The sequence below is a fragment of the Sus scrofa genome, chromosome 9, assembly GCF_000003025.6.
Source record: "Sus scrofa isolate TJ Tabasco breed Duroc chromosome 9, Sscrofa11.1, whole genome shotgun sequence".
NCBI classification, from domain to species: Eukaryota; Metazoa; Chordata; class Mammalia; order Artiodactyla; family Suidae; genus Sus; species Sus scrofa.
In genome coordinates, this window is record NC_010451.4 from 121,308,101 (window position 1) to 121,324,666 (window position 16,566).

A 16,566-nucleotide genomic window follows, 5' to 3' on the forward strand; every position below is an offset into this window, starting at 1 on the left:
CTGTAGTGTATCTGGCACCTATAGCTCCAACTGGACCTCTAGCCTGGGAAAACCTTCATATGACGCAGGTGCAGCCCTAAAAAGCAAAAAGATTACCTATCCCCAGAGAGATTTACATTTGCTTCTGCCAGGTATCTAGCAATGTAACCAATCTGAAACCATGTTATTTTAAATGAACATCCTGAGGGTTTGTGTACCATCCAGGTGGTATGAAAGTTGAGCTGCAAATCTATGTGAAGGCTAGGTTATTTCTTTTCCCCCTTATCCTAAGCTTGTTACCCCTAGGAACTTAACTTAATAAGGGAAAGTTCTACTCTTCAATCCCTCCATGGATAGACACTGGTTTTGATTTCTGTCCTCTTTGACCTGTGAAACCATCAAAACCAAAGTTCACAGTTGCCTGAATTGGCAATTAACTTTAAGGCAAAGTAGTTACCTATTTCCCTTTAATTTTAGCCTGATAATTTGTAACTCTCTTGTCAGTTCTTTGCTGATTTTTGGACATATTTTAAAAATATTTTTTAAGGACTTCCTTTTGTGACTCAGCAGGTTAAAAACCCAGCCAGTATTCATGAGGATGTGGGTTCAGTCCCTGGCCTCTCCTAGTGGATTAAGGATCCAGCTTTGCCATGAGCTCTGGCATAGGTTTTAGATGCTGCTTGGTTCTGGTGTTGCTGTGCCTGTTGTGTAGGCCAGTAGCCGCAGCACCAATTTGACCCCTAGCCTGGACTCTTCTTTATGCCACAGGTGTGGCCCTAAAAAAAAAAAAAAGCATTATTCAAAAAATTTTTTTATTCTAGAACATTTAGTTGTTACTGTGAAAGAATTGGTCTAGTAATCTGACTCAGCCATTTCTGAACATGAAAGTTATCATCACATAACAATAATTTTTTCATAAGCCCATTCTCATCATTTTTCCTTTATTCTGACTTTTCTCATTCCCAAATCATAATATCCTCAAGTGTGTTATTCTGATGTTTTCATGGTTTGATTTTTCCACTGAAACGTCTAGTTCATTCATTAGAAATTCATTTTTGTAAATGATTTTAATAATTCATGTTTTAATCTGTCATCTGAATCTCGTATCTTGATTGTGTTTCAGGAACATTGGACATCCAAAGCTATTTTGCACTTCCAGAAGTTGTGTGGTTTGAAGCCATTAGTGGGGGTAGTGGACGAATACGTAGATGGAATCCTTAACATTTTTCTGTGCGATACATCCTCAAATGAAGACGTCTATTTCCATCATGTCTTGAGAACAGAGGGCCATGCTATTGTATGCCGAGAAAATGTCCCTTCTAAGGTAGAGCAATCGGGATGTATTTTGTAGTGTATGTTATTCAATCTCAACACTTCAAGGTGTAAGAGCATTTAGTAGAGAAAGTGATCTGATTTTGTAACCTTTAATCTTAGAGACATCTGTGAGTTTCTCGCCTTCTTAATGCAGAGCACTTTGTAAATTTTCAGATGACCATGGAAAACTACGTTTGACTTATTGTCCTTTAGAAAGAGAATGCTTTTATTTTAAATAATTGAGGATTCTGTCTTACTCCCAAGTATTTAATTCTCTAATGTTTTCTTAGATAAGAGCAACACTCTCTTATTTTGCAGTTATTCATAGCAGTGTCTACATCACCATTAATATTACCATTGATAAGTTTTTTTTTTGTCCTTTTTTGTTTGTTTAAGGGCCACACTCATGGCACATGGAGGTTCCCAGACTAGGGGTCAAATTAGAGCTGCAGCTGCCAGCCTACACCACAGCCACAGCAACACAGGATCTGAGCTGCATCTGCAACCTACACTACAGCTCACGGCAACGCCAGATCCTTAACCCACTGAGCAAGGCCAGGAATCAAAGCTGCATCCTCATGGATACTAGTCAGATTCGTTTCTGCTGGGCCATGATGGGAACTCTGCTGTTGATAACTTTTGTGACTGGGAAAAACTATCCATGTGGGAAAAGAAAATCTAACTATTAAATTTTAGAAGGTAATACGTTTCCACAACATTTTAAAATTATGACATACTAAACTTTTTCACTTTTTCTCTGAGAAACTAAACTCTTCCTTCTTCTTTGTTCAACCCTAGGGTTTCAGAGACCTTAACCCTTTAGCTTTATACACTAAATGCAGTGCAGGGTCAGATGACATTGTCCTCCCAGAGCGGGCTCATCCTTCCCAGCGGCACTGTTTTCATGAAGACCAAGAGTTAAGTCCACGATCAAGAGACAGTGAATTATATACCCTGGTAAGAGGTTTCTGCAAATATTATTATAATTCTTTTTTTAATTGTTAATATTAAACAAGTACTTATAGTATGTCAAGCACTGTAAAAGGCCCTTTGTATTATTTAATACTCATAAAATCCTTGTGATGTAGTGAGGATAATTACCCTTATTTTACAGGTGAAAAGACTGAGTCTTAATTTACCTTGTTTCTCATCCTCTGCTGATTTAAACCTTGACTTCAGGCATGCTGATTCCTGCATGATTTCTCTCATACACTGAATTCTGCTGTTGTCTTGGGCAGTCATGGCCTCACCGACATTGACCCAAATGCTGTTCTTCTTCCCTCTACACTCCTCAGATTCTTCTTGAAGTGTTCTCATTTCTTAATTTCTCTGTAAACCTTTTGGCAACTCCTACACACAGTAATAATAGTATTGTTATGTATTATTCTATCCCACAGTAGTAATAATAAAAAAATAACAACAGCGACACTTACTGAACTCATACTCTATGGCAGGTACTATTCTACGTACTTGCATGTACTAGTTAGTTTAATCTTCGTAACCACTATACCAGGTTGGTGCTTTTGTATCCCTGTTTTATTTAATTTTTTTTTTTTTTTTTTTTTTTTACTTTTTAGGGTTGCACCTGTAGCATACGGAGGTTCCTAGGCTAGGGTCAAATCGGAGCTACAGCAGCCGGCCTTCACCACAGCCACAGCAACACAGGATCTGAGCCAAGTCTTCAACCTACACCACAGCTCATGGCAACGAGGGATCCACGACTCACTGAGCAAGGCCAGGGATCAAACCTGCATCCTCGTGGATATTAGTCGGATTCATTTCTGCTGAGCCATGATGGGAACTCCTGTATCCCTATTTTAGATATAAGTGAAACATGTTAATAAGTAGTAAGTTAAATGGTTTTTCAACAAACAAGCGGATAAACAGAAATGCCTCATAGTCCTCATGGCGGCAAGTACTAGACTAAGAATATGGGCTATGTTCAGTTTGAAAGCCAAAAATTTATTTTTTTGAACACAGCAGGCCTTTTCCTTTGAATAAAATATGAAAATACTGTTTTATATTGGGATATTTTATGTATATAACTTTTTAAATTATAGGGGTAATGCTTTTTTTTTTTTAGTGGATATTTATTATTTGAAAAGAAAAAAAAGAAATGCCATTTAACTATTGGGAGGTTAACCTTACTCTGAAAAATATGTATAAATGCTTACTGATGCATGTTTAAAGCAGTATCAACATTTTAGATTTCTAGTTGAAAATTAGTTAAAATTAATTGGGCTTGTTTGGCCCATAAAACTTTCTGAAGCCTGAGTTTTTCTTAGTTATCATTACTTAATTAGAATGGTTATATTTTCTTATTCTTAAATAGTGAATTGAATTCCAGCTTAAAATTTTTTAGATTATCATTGCTCTGTTGATGTCTTCAAAAAATCATAGTTCAGTCCTAAAAATGAAATAAAGCCATCTTTTCTGCAAAAGAGATAAGGCCCAAGCTCCTCTATCCCACTCCAGCCTGTCTTTTAACATATCAAGACTCCCATATGCTACACACACAGGTATGCACACAAACACCTGGTTCTTTCTAATTCCTACTCTTCTTTTAAGCATCCTAACAGTTTGTGTTATCTCCTTTATTGCATCTTCTCAGATATCCTCCTCCCTCAATAATATTTTGGTTATATTTCTGTTTTGGCTCTACATTGAAGGCTTCATTGTGATTATCTGCCTTCATGCTACATTTTGAGTTCCTTTGAAGCTGGAAACTGTTGCATTCACCTTTATATCCACAGAGCTTCTTGTACACATTTCATAATATGTGCTCAATAAATGTTGACCTGAACTTGTTTAGCTACCTGGGAAGACCTAGGGTTGTAGATTAAGTTAGTAAATGATATATAGCATTTGCATGAGCCTTAGCAAAATATCCATCACTTCCCCCCCTCCCAGTTTTACAGACATGTAGATTTTGAAAACAGTGTTAGTATAGAAAATAAAATAATTTCTCTCTCATATCTACTAGCAAGATATTAAAGATGAAAAGGATTTCAGTCACCTTAAATCAGTCACCTCAAAGGAGCCATTAAAGGATTCTGAATTCATTTCTTTGAAAACTCAAGTTAAGAACTGTGAAGAAGATCCAAATTGGTCCATCCCAGAGCTAAAGGATCTGAAAGAAGACAGTGAGGTAAGAGAAGGGAAGATAGTTTTTTTTTTAATGTACTTAATATAATTAATTCATAAGTGAAGGGGACTGGAATAAAATAGCTCTTTAAACCCTACTGCTTTCTGTTCCTTCAGAGCATCTTTCACAGATGAATTACAGTCGCCAAGACCAAAGTTGCAGCAACATAGCCTGTGCCACAAAAAAGAAAAGCCGTTATCTGACTTTGATATGTTAATTACTATCCCATAGCTCTGGGCAGTCTTCAGGAATTATGCAGTGATTAGAAACTAGTATTGAGAAAACAGAATTTGGAAAACTCATCAGAAAAATGTTGACAACTTTTTTGGAGGACCTATTTTAGTCAAATATGTATAAACGCACAGCTTTTTAAAAAAATCAGATGTTTTATGTACACATAGCTTGGAGTTCCCCATAACCCACCCCTTCCCTTACAATTTCCTCTTTCTCAGAGCAACCATTTCCATCTCTTTTAGCTGCTTCTTTTGGAATTTACCTCTCTTTCCTTCACTAATAGCTTTCTAAGATTGTTATTTCCTGATTTTTCAGCTTTCAGTATGCATGGCCTTCTCACTGTGAGAGATGGGGGTTTAGTTTTCTTTTATCCCTTCACTCCCACCACACACACAAATATCCCTTCTGTTTGCCTCAACACCATTTTAGTAATATAGTTATATCAAACTTTCCACTAGATCACTATTCAATATTTATTTGAATTATGACTGTAAATTCTATTTATAGCCAAGTCACGGCAAGTTTTCCTTTCCTCCATAACTTTTATTTTCTCTAGTGTTAATATTTCTTTCTTTTAAAATCAACATACAGAAAAAATTGACTTTGTTTTTGGAGTACTGTCCAATCAGTTTTAATATATGTATAGATTTGTGTGAACACCACCACAGTCAGGATGCAAGAAAATGGTTCTGTCACATAAAAAGGAAAACTCCCTGGTGCTACCCCTTTATAATCACATCTCTCCAAATCCCTAAACCTAGCAACCCTTTGACCTGTTTTCTGTCACCGTAGTTTTATACCTTTTTAGTTCTGTCATGTAAGTGGAGTCATATGGTATATAACATATGTGTGTGTGTGTGTATATATATATATAATTTTATGTGCTTACTCACCATCCACACGTATTTCTTGGTGAAATGTCATCATCTTCGTCATCATCTTCGTCGTCTTCGTTGTTGTCTTCTTCATCTTCGCCTTTGTCTTCTTCGTCTTTGTCATCTTCGTCATCATCATCATCTTCATCATCGTCTTCATTGTCGTCTTTGTCATCATCTTCTTCGCTGTCTTCATCATCGTCTTCGTCGTCTTCGTCATTATTGTCGTCGTCTTCGTCTTCGTTGTCATCTTCTTCATCTTCGACTTTGTCTTTGTCTTCTTCGTCTTCATCTTTGTCTTCATCTTCTTCGTCGTCATCTTATCGACATCTTCATTGTTGTCTTTGTCGTCATGTCTTCGTCATCGTCATCTTCATCATCCTTGTCATCGTCTTCATTGTCTTCTTATTCTTCGTCTTTATCATATTTGTCATCTTCGTCTTCGTCGTCATCTTTGTCTTCATTCTCGTCTTCATTGTCTTCATCTTCATTGTCTTCTTGGTCTTCATTTCTTCGTCTTCATTGTCTTCATCATCGTCTTTGTCTTCATCTTTTTTGTCTTCTTCTTCATCGTCATTGTCATCTTCTTCTTTGTCGTCATCGTTATCATCATCGTCTTCATCTCTTCATCGTTGTCATCATCTTCATCTTTTTTTGTCTTTGTCTTCTTCATCTTCATCGTCTTTTTCATCTTCATCGTCGTCACCATCATCATCGTCTTCATCTCTTCGTCATCGTTGTCATCTTCGTCTTCTTCTTTGTCTTCATCTTCTTCATCGTCTTTTTCATCTTCATCGTCGTCATCATCTTCATCATCGTCTTCATCTTCTCTATGTTCGTTGTCATCGTTGTCTTCTTTGTCTTCGTCATTGTCGTCATCATCTTTGTCTTCTTCGTTGTCATCATCATCATTGTCTTCGTCTTCATCTTCGTCGTCTTCGTCATCTTTGTCATCTTCGTCATCATCTTCTTTGTCGTCATCGTTGTCATCGTCTTCTTCTTTGTCCTTGTCATCATCGTTTTCATTGTCATCTTCTTGTCTTCTTTGTCATTGTCATCTTCGTCTTCATCGTGGTCTTCTTTGTCGTCCTCATCATCATTGTCTTCGTCTTCTTTGTCATCGTTGTCATTGTCTTCATCATCTTTGTCATCGTCTATGTCTTCCTTGTCTTCTTCGTCGTCGTCATTGTCATCTTCATCTTCGTCGTTGTCTTTTCTTTTTCATCTTCGTCATTGTCGTCATCTTCTTTGTCTTCTTTGTTGTCTTCTTCTTCGTTGTCATCATTGTCTTCGTCTTCTTCATTGTGGTTGTCATCATTGTCTTCGTCTTCTTCGTCGTCTTCGTCATCTTCATTGTCGTTGTCTTCATCGTCTTCATCATCTTCTTCGTTTTCATCATCGTCTTCATCATCTTCTTCATCTTCGTCGTCATCATTGTCTTCTTCTTTGTCTTCTTTTTTGTCTTCTTCGTCATTGTCTTTGTCTTCATCGTCTTCGTTTTCATCTTCGTCTTCATCATCGTCTTCGTCGTCGTCTCCTTCTCCTTCTTCTTCCTCCTCCATCTGTGGCATATGGAAGTTCCCAGGCTACAGGTCAAATCAGAGCTGCAGCTGCCGGCCTAGGCCACAGCCACAGCAATGCCAGATCCAAGCCATGTCTGTGAACTATAGCTGATGGCAACACCGGATCCTTAACCCACTGAGTGGGATTTCTAAGTATTAAGTTAGATGGTTATTTTTCCCACTCTTGAATAATGGGCCTTAGGTAGGAGGCATTGTGGCAGTGCACCAGCATGCTCCGTCTGGCACCAGAGCTATATGCTCTATGTGGGTTATGTGGGCTTTTCTGTTGTGACATGGTCCACTACCGTGGGTGCACTGGTAGGCAGGGTTGGCTCCCAGCCTCGTTGGTTGCTAGGCCCTGCCTTGTGTGGTGACTGGTGAGTTGGGCTAAATTCTGGGTTGACTGGCTTTGCAGTGCCAATCCGCTAATGGTGGAGCTGATTCCTAGAACGGCTGGCTGCATGGCCCTGGGCATTCCAGGGTTGGTTTCAAGCTGCAGATGGGCAGGGCTAGGTTCAGGTGTGACAGCTGAATTTTAATTAGTATGTTTAGAAAATTTACATCTAATAAAATTATAAATGTTTTGATTTTGAGTCTATCATTGTATTATTTTTGTTTGTTTCTCCAGCTTTTCATTCCTTTACTTCTCTTTTTCTTTCTTCTTATTGTATTTTTTTTCTTTTTTTAGAGCCACACTCAGAGCATATGGAGGTTCCCAGGCTACAGGGTCTAATCAGAACTGTTGCTGCTGGCCTAGGCCAGAGCCACAGCAACGCCAGATCTCAGCCGCATCTGTGACCTACATCACAGCTGGATCCTTAACCCACTCAGCAAGGCCAGGGTCGAACCCGCAACCTCGTGGTTTCTAGTTGGATTCGTTAACCACTGCATCATGACGGGAGCTCCTAGCTTCATTCTTGAAGGGTGTTTTTGCTGGATGTAAAATTCTGGTTGCCAGTTCTTTTCTTAGAGCCTTTTAAAAATTTGATTCCACCTCTTTCTGACTTTCATGCTTTTTGAGGTAAGATCTGCAGTGTTAAAATTGCTGTTCCTCTAAAATAATATGTCATTTTTCTTTGGCTTCATTCAAGATAGTTGTGTTGGAGTGACTGTTGTGGCTAAGTGGGTTAAGGACCCAACATTGTTTCTGTGAGGAGGTGGGTTTGATCCCTGGCCTTACTCAGTGGGTTAAGGATCTGGTGTTGCCACAATCTGTGATGTAGGTCACAGATGCAGCTTGGATCTACTATTATTGTGGATGTGGCATAGGCTGCAGCTGCAGCTCTGATTTGACCCCTAGCCCAGGAACTTTTATATGCCATAGGTTCAGCTTTAAAAAGAATTTTTAAAAAAAGATAGTTTGCCTTTACTTTTCAGCAGGTTGACTGTAATCTCTGTAGGCATGGATTTCTTCAAGTTTGTCCTGTTTGAGGTTTTCTAAGCTTTTTGAATCTGTAGGTTTTATATATTTCACCAGATGTGTGAGATATTTCTTTAAATAATTTTTCTGCACTGCATTCTTTCTCTTCTCTTTTGGGACTTTGCTGACTCAAATGTTAAACCTTTTGGTATTAAGTCATAGGTCCTTGAGGCTGTATTTTTGTACATTTGTTTGCTTGTTTTCCTGATTTTATTCTCTGTTGTTTATATTGAATAATCAGATTGAATCTGTCTTCAAGTTCATGCATTCTTTACTCTCATCTCTGTCCTGCTATTGAAAAGAGAGTGCAGAGTTCTATTGTCAATATAAAAACCTTTACTTAATTCCACTGTTTTTATTACATGCTCGTACCATCCTCAGCTTTACCTTACAGAAGAGCACTAGTCTTTTCAGCAGAAGGAAGAGGTATGGTTTCCTTGGTTTTTTAAATAGAGGAAGGTATCTGGGGACACCTGCTTCTTTCACAAACTTTTAACTAGTGTTTTTGTTTTCATTCCCACTTTACATCCTCAATTCCAAAAACTTTGTAGTAGCAATTCCTGAACTTTTTCAGTATCTGTAGCATAAGTTTGGGTCGATTCTCAGTTTTTCCTGCTACAAGCTTAGGATTTTACTTTCTCAGGATTACTGAATAAGTTGTCACTTCTATGCTTTCCTGTATCCAGAATATAGGAGGTGTTTTTCTCCTCTTACATTCTCTTTGACCATAAGTTTATACCTTTAATATATTTTATTTTGGTGAAGGGGAGAATAATAAATTTGTACTCAAACTGCCATCTTTACCTGGAGTCAGGAAAAAATTGTAAATCTAAATTTTAAAATATATTCATATAGGAACCATAAATTAAAATTTTTTTCTTTGTCACCTGATACATTCTAGGATGAGATTCCCACTGGAATGCCATGCCTGGAGTCAGTAACCATAGGTGATGATATTTGGGATGAGAACTGGTTACCTTTGCAGGCTAAAATGGGAAAAGGAAGTGATGCTGCCTCCTATTTATTTACCTCAAGCCTTGATGGAAAGAAACCATATTCATCATGTAAAGAAATGCCACAGGAGGTTAGATCCTTGGGAAAACATAAAGCAAATCACTACTGAAAAGGAAATACAAACGTAATTGTCTAGGCCTCAAAAAAGCTATACATTCTAAAATTCAAAAGGATTTCTCAGACAGTAATTCAGAAGAATGCATTATTCCCCCCAAGGATGAGTGTTAGGGATGGGGACAGGATGAAGCGGCGGAGAATAAACCATGGACTTATTGTGCCCATCTGCCCTATCAATCATTATGGTTTTTTGTTTTATCACAGGCACCTAGTCAGGACCTTAGGATCTAGAAATAAACAGTTTTCTCTAATTTTATTTTTGTTGTGTTAGCCTCTACAGTGAGAATATTTACTTGTAATGGGCCCCATGTATTTAAATTTTAACTTATTTCCCACTGGCTATTAGAAGAAATATCACACTTTAGCTGCTGCTTGTTATTTGTGCCATTTAAATACTTGATCATGAAAATCATCTAGCCATGAAACAGTATTAAAGAAATACTGCAGAGTTATATTTGTTTTATGAGATCTATGTATTCAAAGGAATTCCATATGTTGGTATGAAACAATAAAGCAAGGGGGAAAACTCATGCTTATATACAAAGTTAATGAATATCTTTTATTGCTTAGTATACGTTGCTTCCTTGCCTTTATGTAGCCCAAGTTACCCTGTTTGGATCATATGGCACTATGTCTCAGTTATTGTTGCAATTTTTTCCTCTATGTAGGAATGGTGTTTTTCTGCACCCAAAGATATATGGGATGATTCTTGGCAGCCTTCAGGCTTTGTGAATGGAATGAAAGTAGAAGTTCAGAAACCAGAAGGACTGGGTGCTCTAGAAAAAAATACTGGCACAACCAGGATTCAGAAGGTAATTGTCCAATGAATGTTATTGTGACAAGTTTTCATGAGGAAGTGCTTTCTTTTTAGCAAGTCAAATTCTAGTTAATGATCCTCTCTTGGCATTTACTAGAATACATATACATAAAATGTATATTTATTTAAAATTTTCAGTTAATATAGTTATTTATCTCTTCAGAAGAAAATTCTGAGCCTATAATTAAAAAATTAAATTATTAAATCTCTAGGGATAGAGAAAATAGGTATTTTCATTTAATTTAATCATAACTTTTAAATTCTGTATGTGACCTATCATCTAGACGAGTTTTTCGTTGTATATTGCTTTGGAAGAAAGCACTCACCCTGGAATGAAGTTCATTTGTTTCATGTTTCTCAAATATATTATGAATGTCCTGAAAATAGCAGGACAGTTTGTGGGAATCATGAAATGTGGCTGACATGAGTCTGTACTTTTATGCATTACATTAAACATGAAGGATTTGAGTCTAGGAGATTTGTTGAAAAGCAGATTTGTGGAAGTTAACCTTTCTGGGTGATGTATTTTCTACAGAGTATGGTTACTTTGCATGTGAACATTGATAAAGTATGCTGTATTACACAGAACAGTCTGTTCCAGAAATGCAGATTGCTTAAAGCCACAGATTTAGTTTTAGAATAAACTTATATTTTGTTTCTCAGGTATTTTTATTTTAAGATATAATAGCTTTATTGAAATGTAACTCACAAACATATAATTCATTTAAAGTATGCAGTTCAAATGATTTTATGCAATCAGTCCATTTTAGAACATTTTATCTCCCCTTCAAAACAACCCCTACTATTGATTAACAGTTATGTACCCCCATCCTCCCCCAGCCCTAGGCAACTACTAATCTGTTTCTCTATATATAGATTTGCCCGTTTGGGGCATTTCATATAAATATTATATAATGTGTGGTTATTTGTGATTGGGTTGATAATTTCCTTTGCTTTGCAGAAGGTTTTTAGTTTCATGCAGTCTGCTTGTTTACTTTTGCTTTTGGTTTTGTATCCAGTAAATCACTGCCAAGACCAGTGTCATAGTTATTCCCCTATGTTTTCTTCTAGGAGTTTTATGTCTTATATTTATGTCTTTAATCCATTTTGAGTAGGTTTTTGTGTATAGTATGATATTAAGGATCCAGTTTTATTCTTTTGAATGCAGAAATCCAGTTTTCCCAACATCATTTTTTGAATAAACTATCCTTTCCCCATTATGTATTCTTAGCACACTTATCAAATATCATTGACCAAATATGTGTGGTTTTATTTATGGGTTCTTGAGTCTGTTCCATTTGTCTGTATGTTTGTCTTTAAGCGAATATCATACTGTGATTACTGCAGCTTTGTGGTATATTTTGAAATTAAGTGTGATCCCTCTTTTTTTTTTTCTCAAGATTTTTTTTTTGGCTGTTTGGATCCTTCATGATTCCATATGAATTTTAGTACTGTTCTATTTTTGTGAAAAAAAAAATGCCATTTAGGGTCTAGTGCTTAGGACTTGGCACTTTTACAATTGCAGCCCAGTTTAACCCCTGATATTAGTACCGAGATCCCACATAAAGCTGCCACACGCTGTGGCAAAAAAAAAAAAAAAAAAAAAAAAAAAAGGCCTTTTAGATTTTGATAGGGATTGCATTGACTATAGATCACTTTGAATATTATGACATTTAATAATATTCTTCCAATTCATGTATATGGAATGTCTTGCCATTTATTTGTCGTCTTCCACTTCTTTCATCAGTGTTTCACCATTTTCATTCTATAGATTTTTCACTTCCTTAGTTAAATTTATACCTTGATATTTTATTCTTTTAAATGGGTTTGTTTTTAGTTTTCTTTTTGAATAGTTCATTGTTACTATATAGAAATATATAGTATTTTTTTTGTTGTTTGATTTTTGTTGATTTTATGTTTTCCAACTTTACTGAATTTGTTGATTTAGGTCTAACAGGTTTTGGTGGATTCTTTAGAGTTTTCCATATATAAGGTCATGTCATCTGTGAACAAAGATTATTTTTTCCTTTCTGAATTGATGCCTTTTATTTCTTTTTCTTGCCTAATTTATTTGGGCAGGACTTCCAGTACCATGTTAGTAGGTGTGATGAGAGTGGGCATCCTTGCCTTGTTCTCAATCTTAGAAGAAGAGTTTTCAGTTTTTCACTGTTGACTATGATGTTAGCGTTGGCTTTTCATATATGGCCTCTATTATGTTGAGATACTTTTTTGTATTCCTAGTTTTTGAGAATTTTTATGAAGAAAATGTATTGAATTTTGTCAAATGCTTGTTTTCTGCATCAGTTGAGATTATGTGATCTTTTTATCCTTTCTGTTAATGTGGAATATTTACATTAATTGATTTTTATATATCAAACCACCCTTGCACTTCAGGGGTATATTCTACTTGGTGATTGTGTATGATTCTTTTAATTGTGCTATTGTATTTGGATTGTTAGCTAGTATTTTGTTAAGAATTTTTGTGTCTGGAGTTCCCCTCATGGCGCAGTGGAAATGAATCTGACTAGGAACCATGAGGTTGAGGGCTTGATCCCTGGCCTTACTCAGTGGGTTAAGGATCTGGCGTTGCTGTGGCTGTGGTGTAGGCCAGCAGCCATAGCTCTGATTCGACCCCTAGCCTGGGAACCTCCATATGCTGCAGGTGAGGCCCTAAAAAAAGACCAAAAAAAAAAAAAAAAGAATTTTTGTGTCTGTGTTCATCAGGAATATTAGCCTGTAGTTTTCTTATCTTGTACTGTCTTTATCTTTGGTATCAGGGTAAAGCTGGCCTTATAAAATAAATTTGGGAATGTTCCCTCTTCAGTTTTTGGAAGACTTTGAGAAGGATTGGTATTAATTATTCTTTAAATGTTTGGTAGATTTCACCAGTTAAGCCATCTTATCTCGGGTTTTTCTTTGTTGAGAGGTTTTACTGATTTAATTTCATCACCAGTAATATGTCTATTCAGATTTTCTATTTCTTCCTTTCCATTTTCTATTTTCAGTATGTCTTCCAGTCTCAGAAGATTGTATGTTTGTAAGAATTTATTCATTTCTTTCATGTTATCTAGTTTGTGCACAATTGTTTGTAATAGTCTTTCATTTTTTTATTATTAAATTTTTTTTATTTTTAGGACCACACCTGCAGCATGTGGAGATTCTTAGGCTAGGGGTTGAATCAGAACTGCAGCTGCAGGCCTGTGCCATAGCCACAGCAATGTCAGGTCCAAGGCATGTCTGTGACCTAAGCTGCAGCTTACTGCAATGCTGGACCCTTAACCCACTGAGGGAGGCCAGGGATGGAACCTGCATCCTCATGGATACTAGTCGAGTTCTCAACTCACTGAGCCACAATGGGAACTCATTCTTTTCTGATATTATTTGTCCTTTTTTTCTTCATTCATCTAGCTAAGTGTTTGTAAGTTTTGCTTGTATTTTCAAAAAACCAACTCTTGGTTTCATTGATTTTTTTCTGTTCTGTATTTTATTTATTTATGCCCTAATTTTTAATATTTCCTATCTTCTGCTAACTTTGGTCTTAGTTGTTCTTTTTCTAGTTCCTTAAGGTCTAAAGTTGGCTTGTTTATTTGAAATCTTTATTCCTTTTTAAATGTATCTTTTATGCTTTATTCCTAGAGACATCCCTCTTATATTCTTTTGCTGCCTCCCATAAATTTTGTTTCCATTTTTATTTATGTCAAAATATTTCCCACTTACCTTTTTTGGCCCATTAGTTATTCAGGTGTATGTTTTTTAATTTACTGTATTTTTTATTTTAATCTTCCTTTTTGATGGATATTCTCTCTGAGTGTTGCAGTTTAGGTTGACACTTTTTTCCCTCAACCCTTTGAAGATGTTATTCCTTTGTGTTCTGGCTTGTGTTGAATTACCAGCTGTCAGTTATCGTTGTTCCTTTGAAGGTATGTCTTTTTTTTTTTTTTTTTTTTTCCTCTCCTGGCTTCTTTGAAGATTTGTGTTTCTTTGTTTCCAGCTATTTAATAATTATATATCTTGATGTTATTTCCTTTGGATTTATTCTGCTTTTGGGTCCTTGAGCTTATTGTATCAGAAGATTGATACCCTTTATCAGTTTTAGAAAATTCTGGCCCATTTATCTAGTCAGACACTGCTTCTGCCTCATGATCTCTCTCCTCCCTGCTGGCATTTCAGTTATACATATTTTAAACTTTTGGCTGAGTCCTACATACCTACTGGGCTCTGATTTCTCATTCACAGCCTTTTTTTTTAATAGTGCCTTTTATATTGATTTTTCCAGTGCACTAATAATCCTGCCTTCTACAGGATCCAGTCTATTAAATCCACACATTGAGCTCTTAATTTCAAACAATATTTTTCAGTTCTAGAATAATCATTTAATTTTTTAATAGGTTCCAATTCTCTGTTTAAATTCTCCATATTTTCATCAATTTTTCTATCACTTCCATTTTCTTGAACGTGTTAATCATAGTTGTTTTAATGTCTTTTTCAGCTAATTTCAACATCTGAATCACCTTTGGGTGTGTTCGTACTGTTTTTTTTTCTCTATTTGATCTTGTCATTTGATCCTCTTTTTGTCATTCAGAGTAGTGGGGTGGGCACATAGAGGGAGGATACCGCATGTTTCTTTTTTTTTTTCTTTTTTGGCCATGCCTGTGGCATATCAAAGTTCCTGGGCCAAGGATCAAATCCAAGCCACAGCTGTGAACTATGGCACGGCTGTGGCAGTGCTGGATCCTGAATTCACTGTGCCAGGCCAGGGATCAAACCAGAACCACAGCAGAGAAAACACTGGATCCTTAACCTACTGTGCCACAGTGGGAACTCCTCATGTTTCTTTTTAATTCATTGATGGACATTATGGATAAAAAATTGCAGAGGCTCTGGATGATTGTCTTCCTCCAAGGAGGGTTTGGTTGTCTTGTGCTGGCAGGTACGAGACAGTCCCCTTATATTGGGGCTTGGTTTAGGTTTCGTTGATACTGCTCTATTTCACTTTTGTCCTTACTCCTTAGATGTGGCTCTTACTTCTAAAGCATGATTCTTTGGAGATGTCAGCTGAATGCCTGAGGAGTTGTCAGAGCCCCTCCACCTTTGTGAAGCTCAGACCCCATCCTTTATCTCCTCAGCTTAATCATATATAATTTACATACCATACGGTTCACCCATTTAAATTGTACAACTCAATTGATTTTAGTATATTCACTAGTTTAGTAGCATGTTGTGCATCTGTCACCATAAGAATTTCCAAACAGTAATTCCTGTCATGGCTCAGTGGTTAATGAATCTGATTAGGAACTATGAGGTTGCGGGTTCGGTCCCTGCCCTTGCTCAGTGGCTTAACTATCCAGCGTTGCTGTGAGCTGTGGTGTAGGTCGCAGACATGGCTCAGATCCCACGTTGCTGTGGCTACAGCTCCAATTGGACCCCTAGCCTGGGAACCTCCATATGCTGTGGGAGCGGCCCGAGAAATGGCAAAAAGACAAAAAAAAAAAAATTTCCGAACATTTTCATTGCCCCCCCCCAAGAATTCTTAAGGGCATTTCATAAATTGGAATCCATACAATATGTGGTCTTTTTAAAAAAAAATTTATTTTTAATTTTTGTTTTTTTATGGATGCACATATGGCACACGGAAGTTCCTAGGCCAGGGATTGAATCTGAGCAATGACAGACCTTTTAACCACTGTACCAGGCTGAGGATCAAACCCATGCCTCCCCTGCAGTGACCTGAGCCACTGTAGTCTGATTCTTAACCCACTGCACCATAGCAGGAACTCCATGTAGAATTTTATGTCTTCTTAGCATGATATTTTCAAGTTTTATCATGTTATAGTGCATATCAGTACCTTTCTTCTTTTTATGGCTGAATAATCCATTGTATGATTGACCATGTTTTGTTTGTCCATACATCAGCTGATGGACATTTGAGTTGTGTCTGTTTTTTCACTATTATGAATAATGCTGCTGTGACATTTGTGTGTGTGTTTTTATGTAGACATATGTTTTCAGTTTTCTAAGAGTAGAATTGCTAGGTCCTTTGGTAACTCTGTGTTTAGTGTTTTGAGGAATTGCCATACTTTTCCAAGCAG

At 36.8% G+C, this 16,566-nt stretch overlaps 1 protein-coding gene across 1 annotated transcript in view; it reads left to right on the top strand.

Moving 5' to 3' along the window:
- The window catches only part of TDRD5 (tudor domain containing 5), a 92,260-nt gene that overhangs the window by 63,021 nt on the left and 12,673 nt on the right, over positions 1-16,566 (top strand). Inside the window, 5 exon segments of the mRNA XM_021063742.1 lie at positions 1,103-1,303; positions 2,092-2,250; positions 4,277-4,441; positions 9,431-9,613; positions 10,329-10,472. Coding sequence (XP_020919401.1) covers positions 1,103-1,303; positions 2,092-2,250; positions 4,277-4,441; positions 9,431-9,613; positions 10,329-10,472 — 852 coding nt within the window.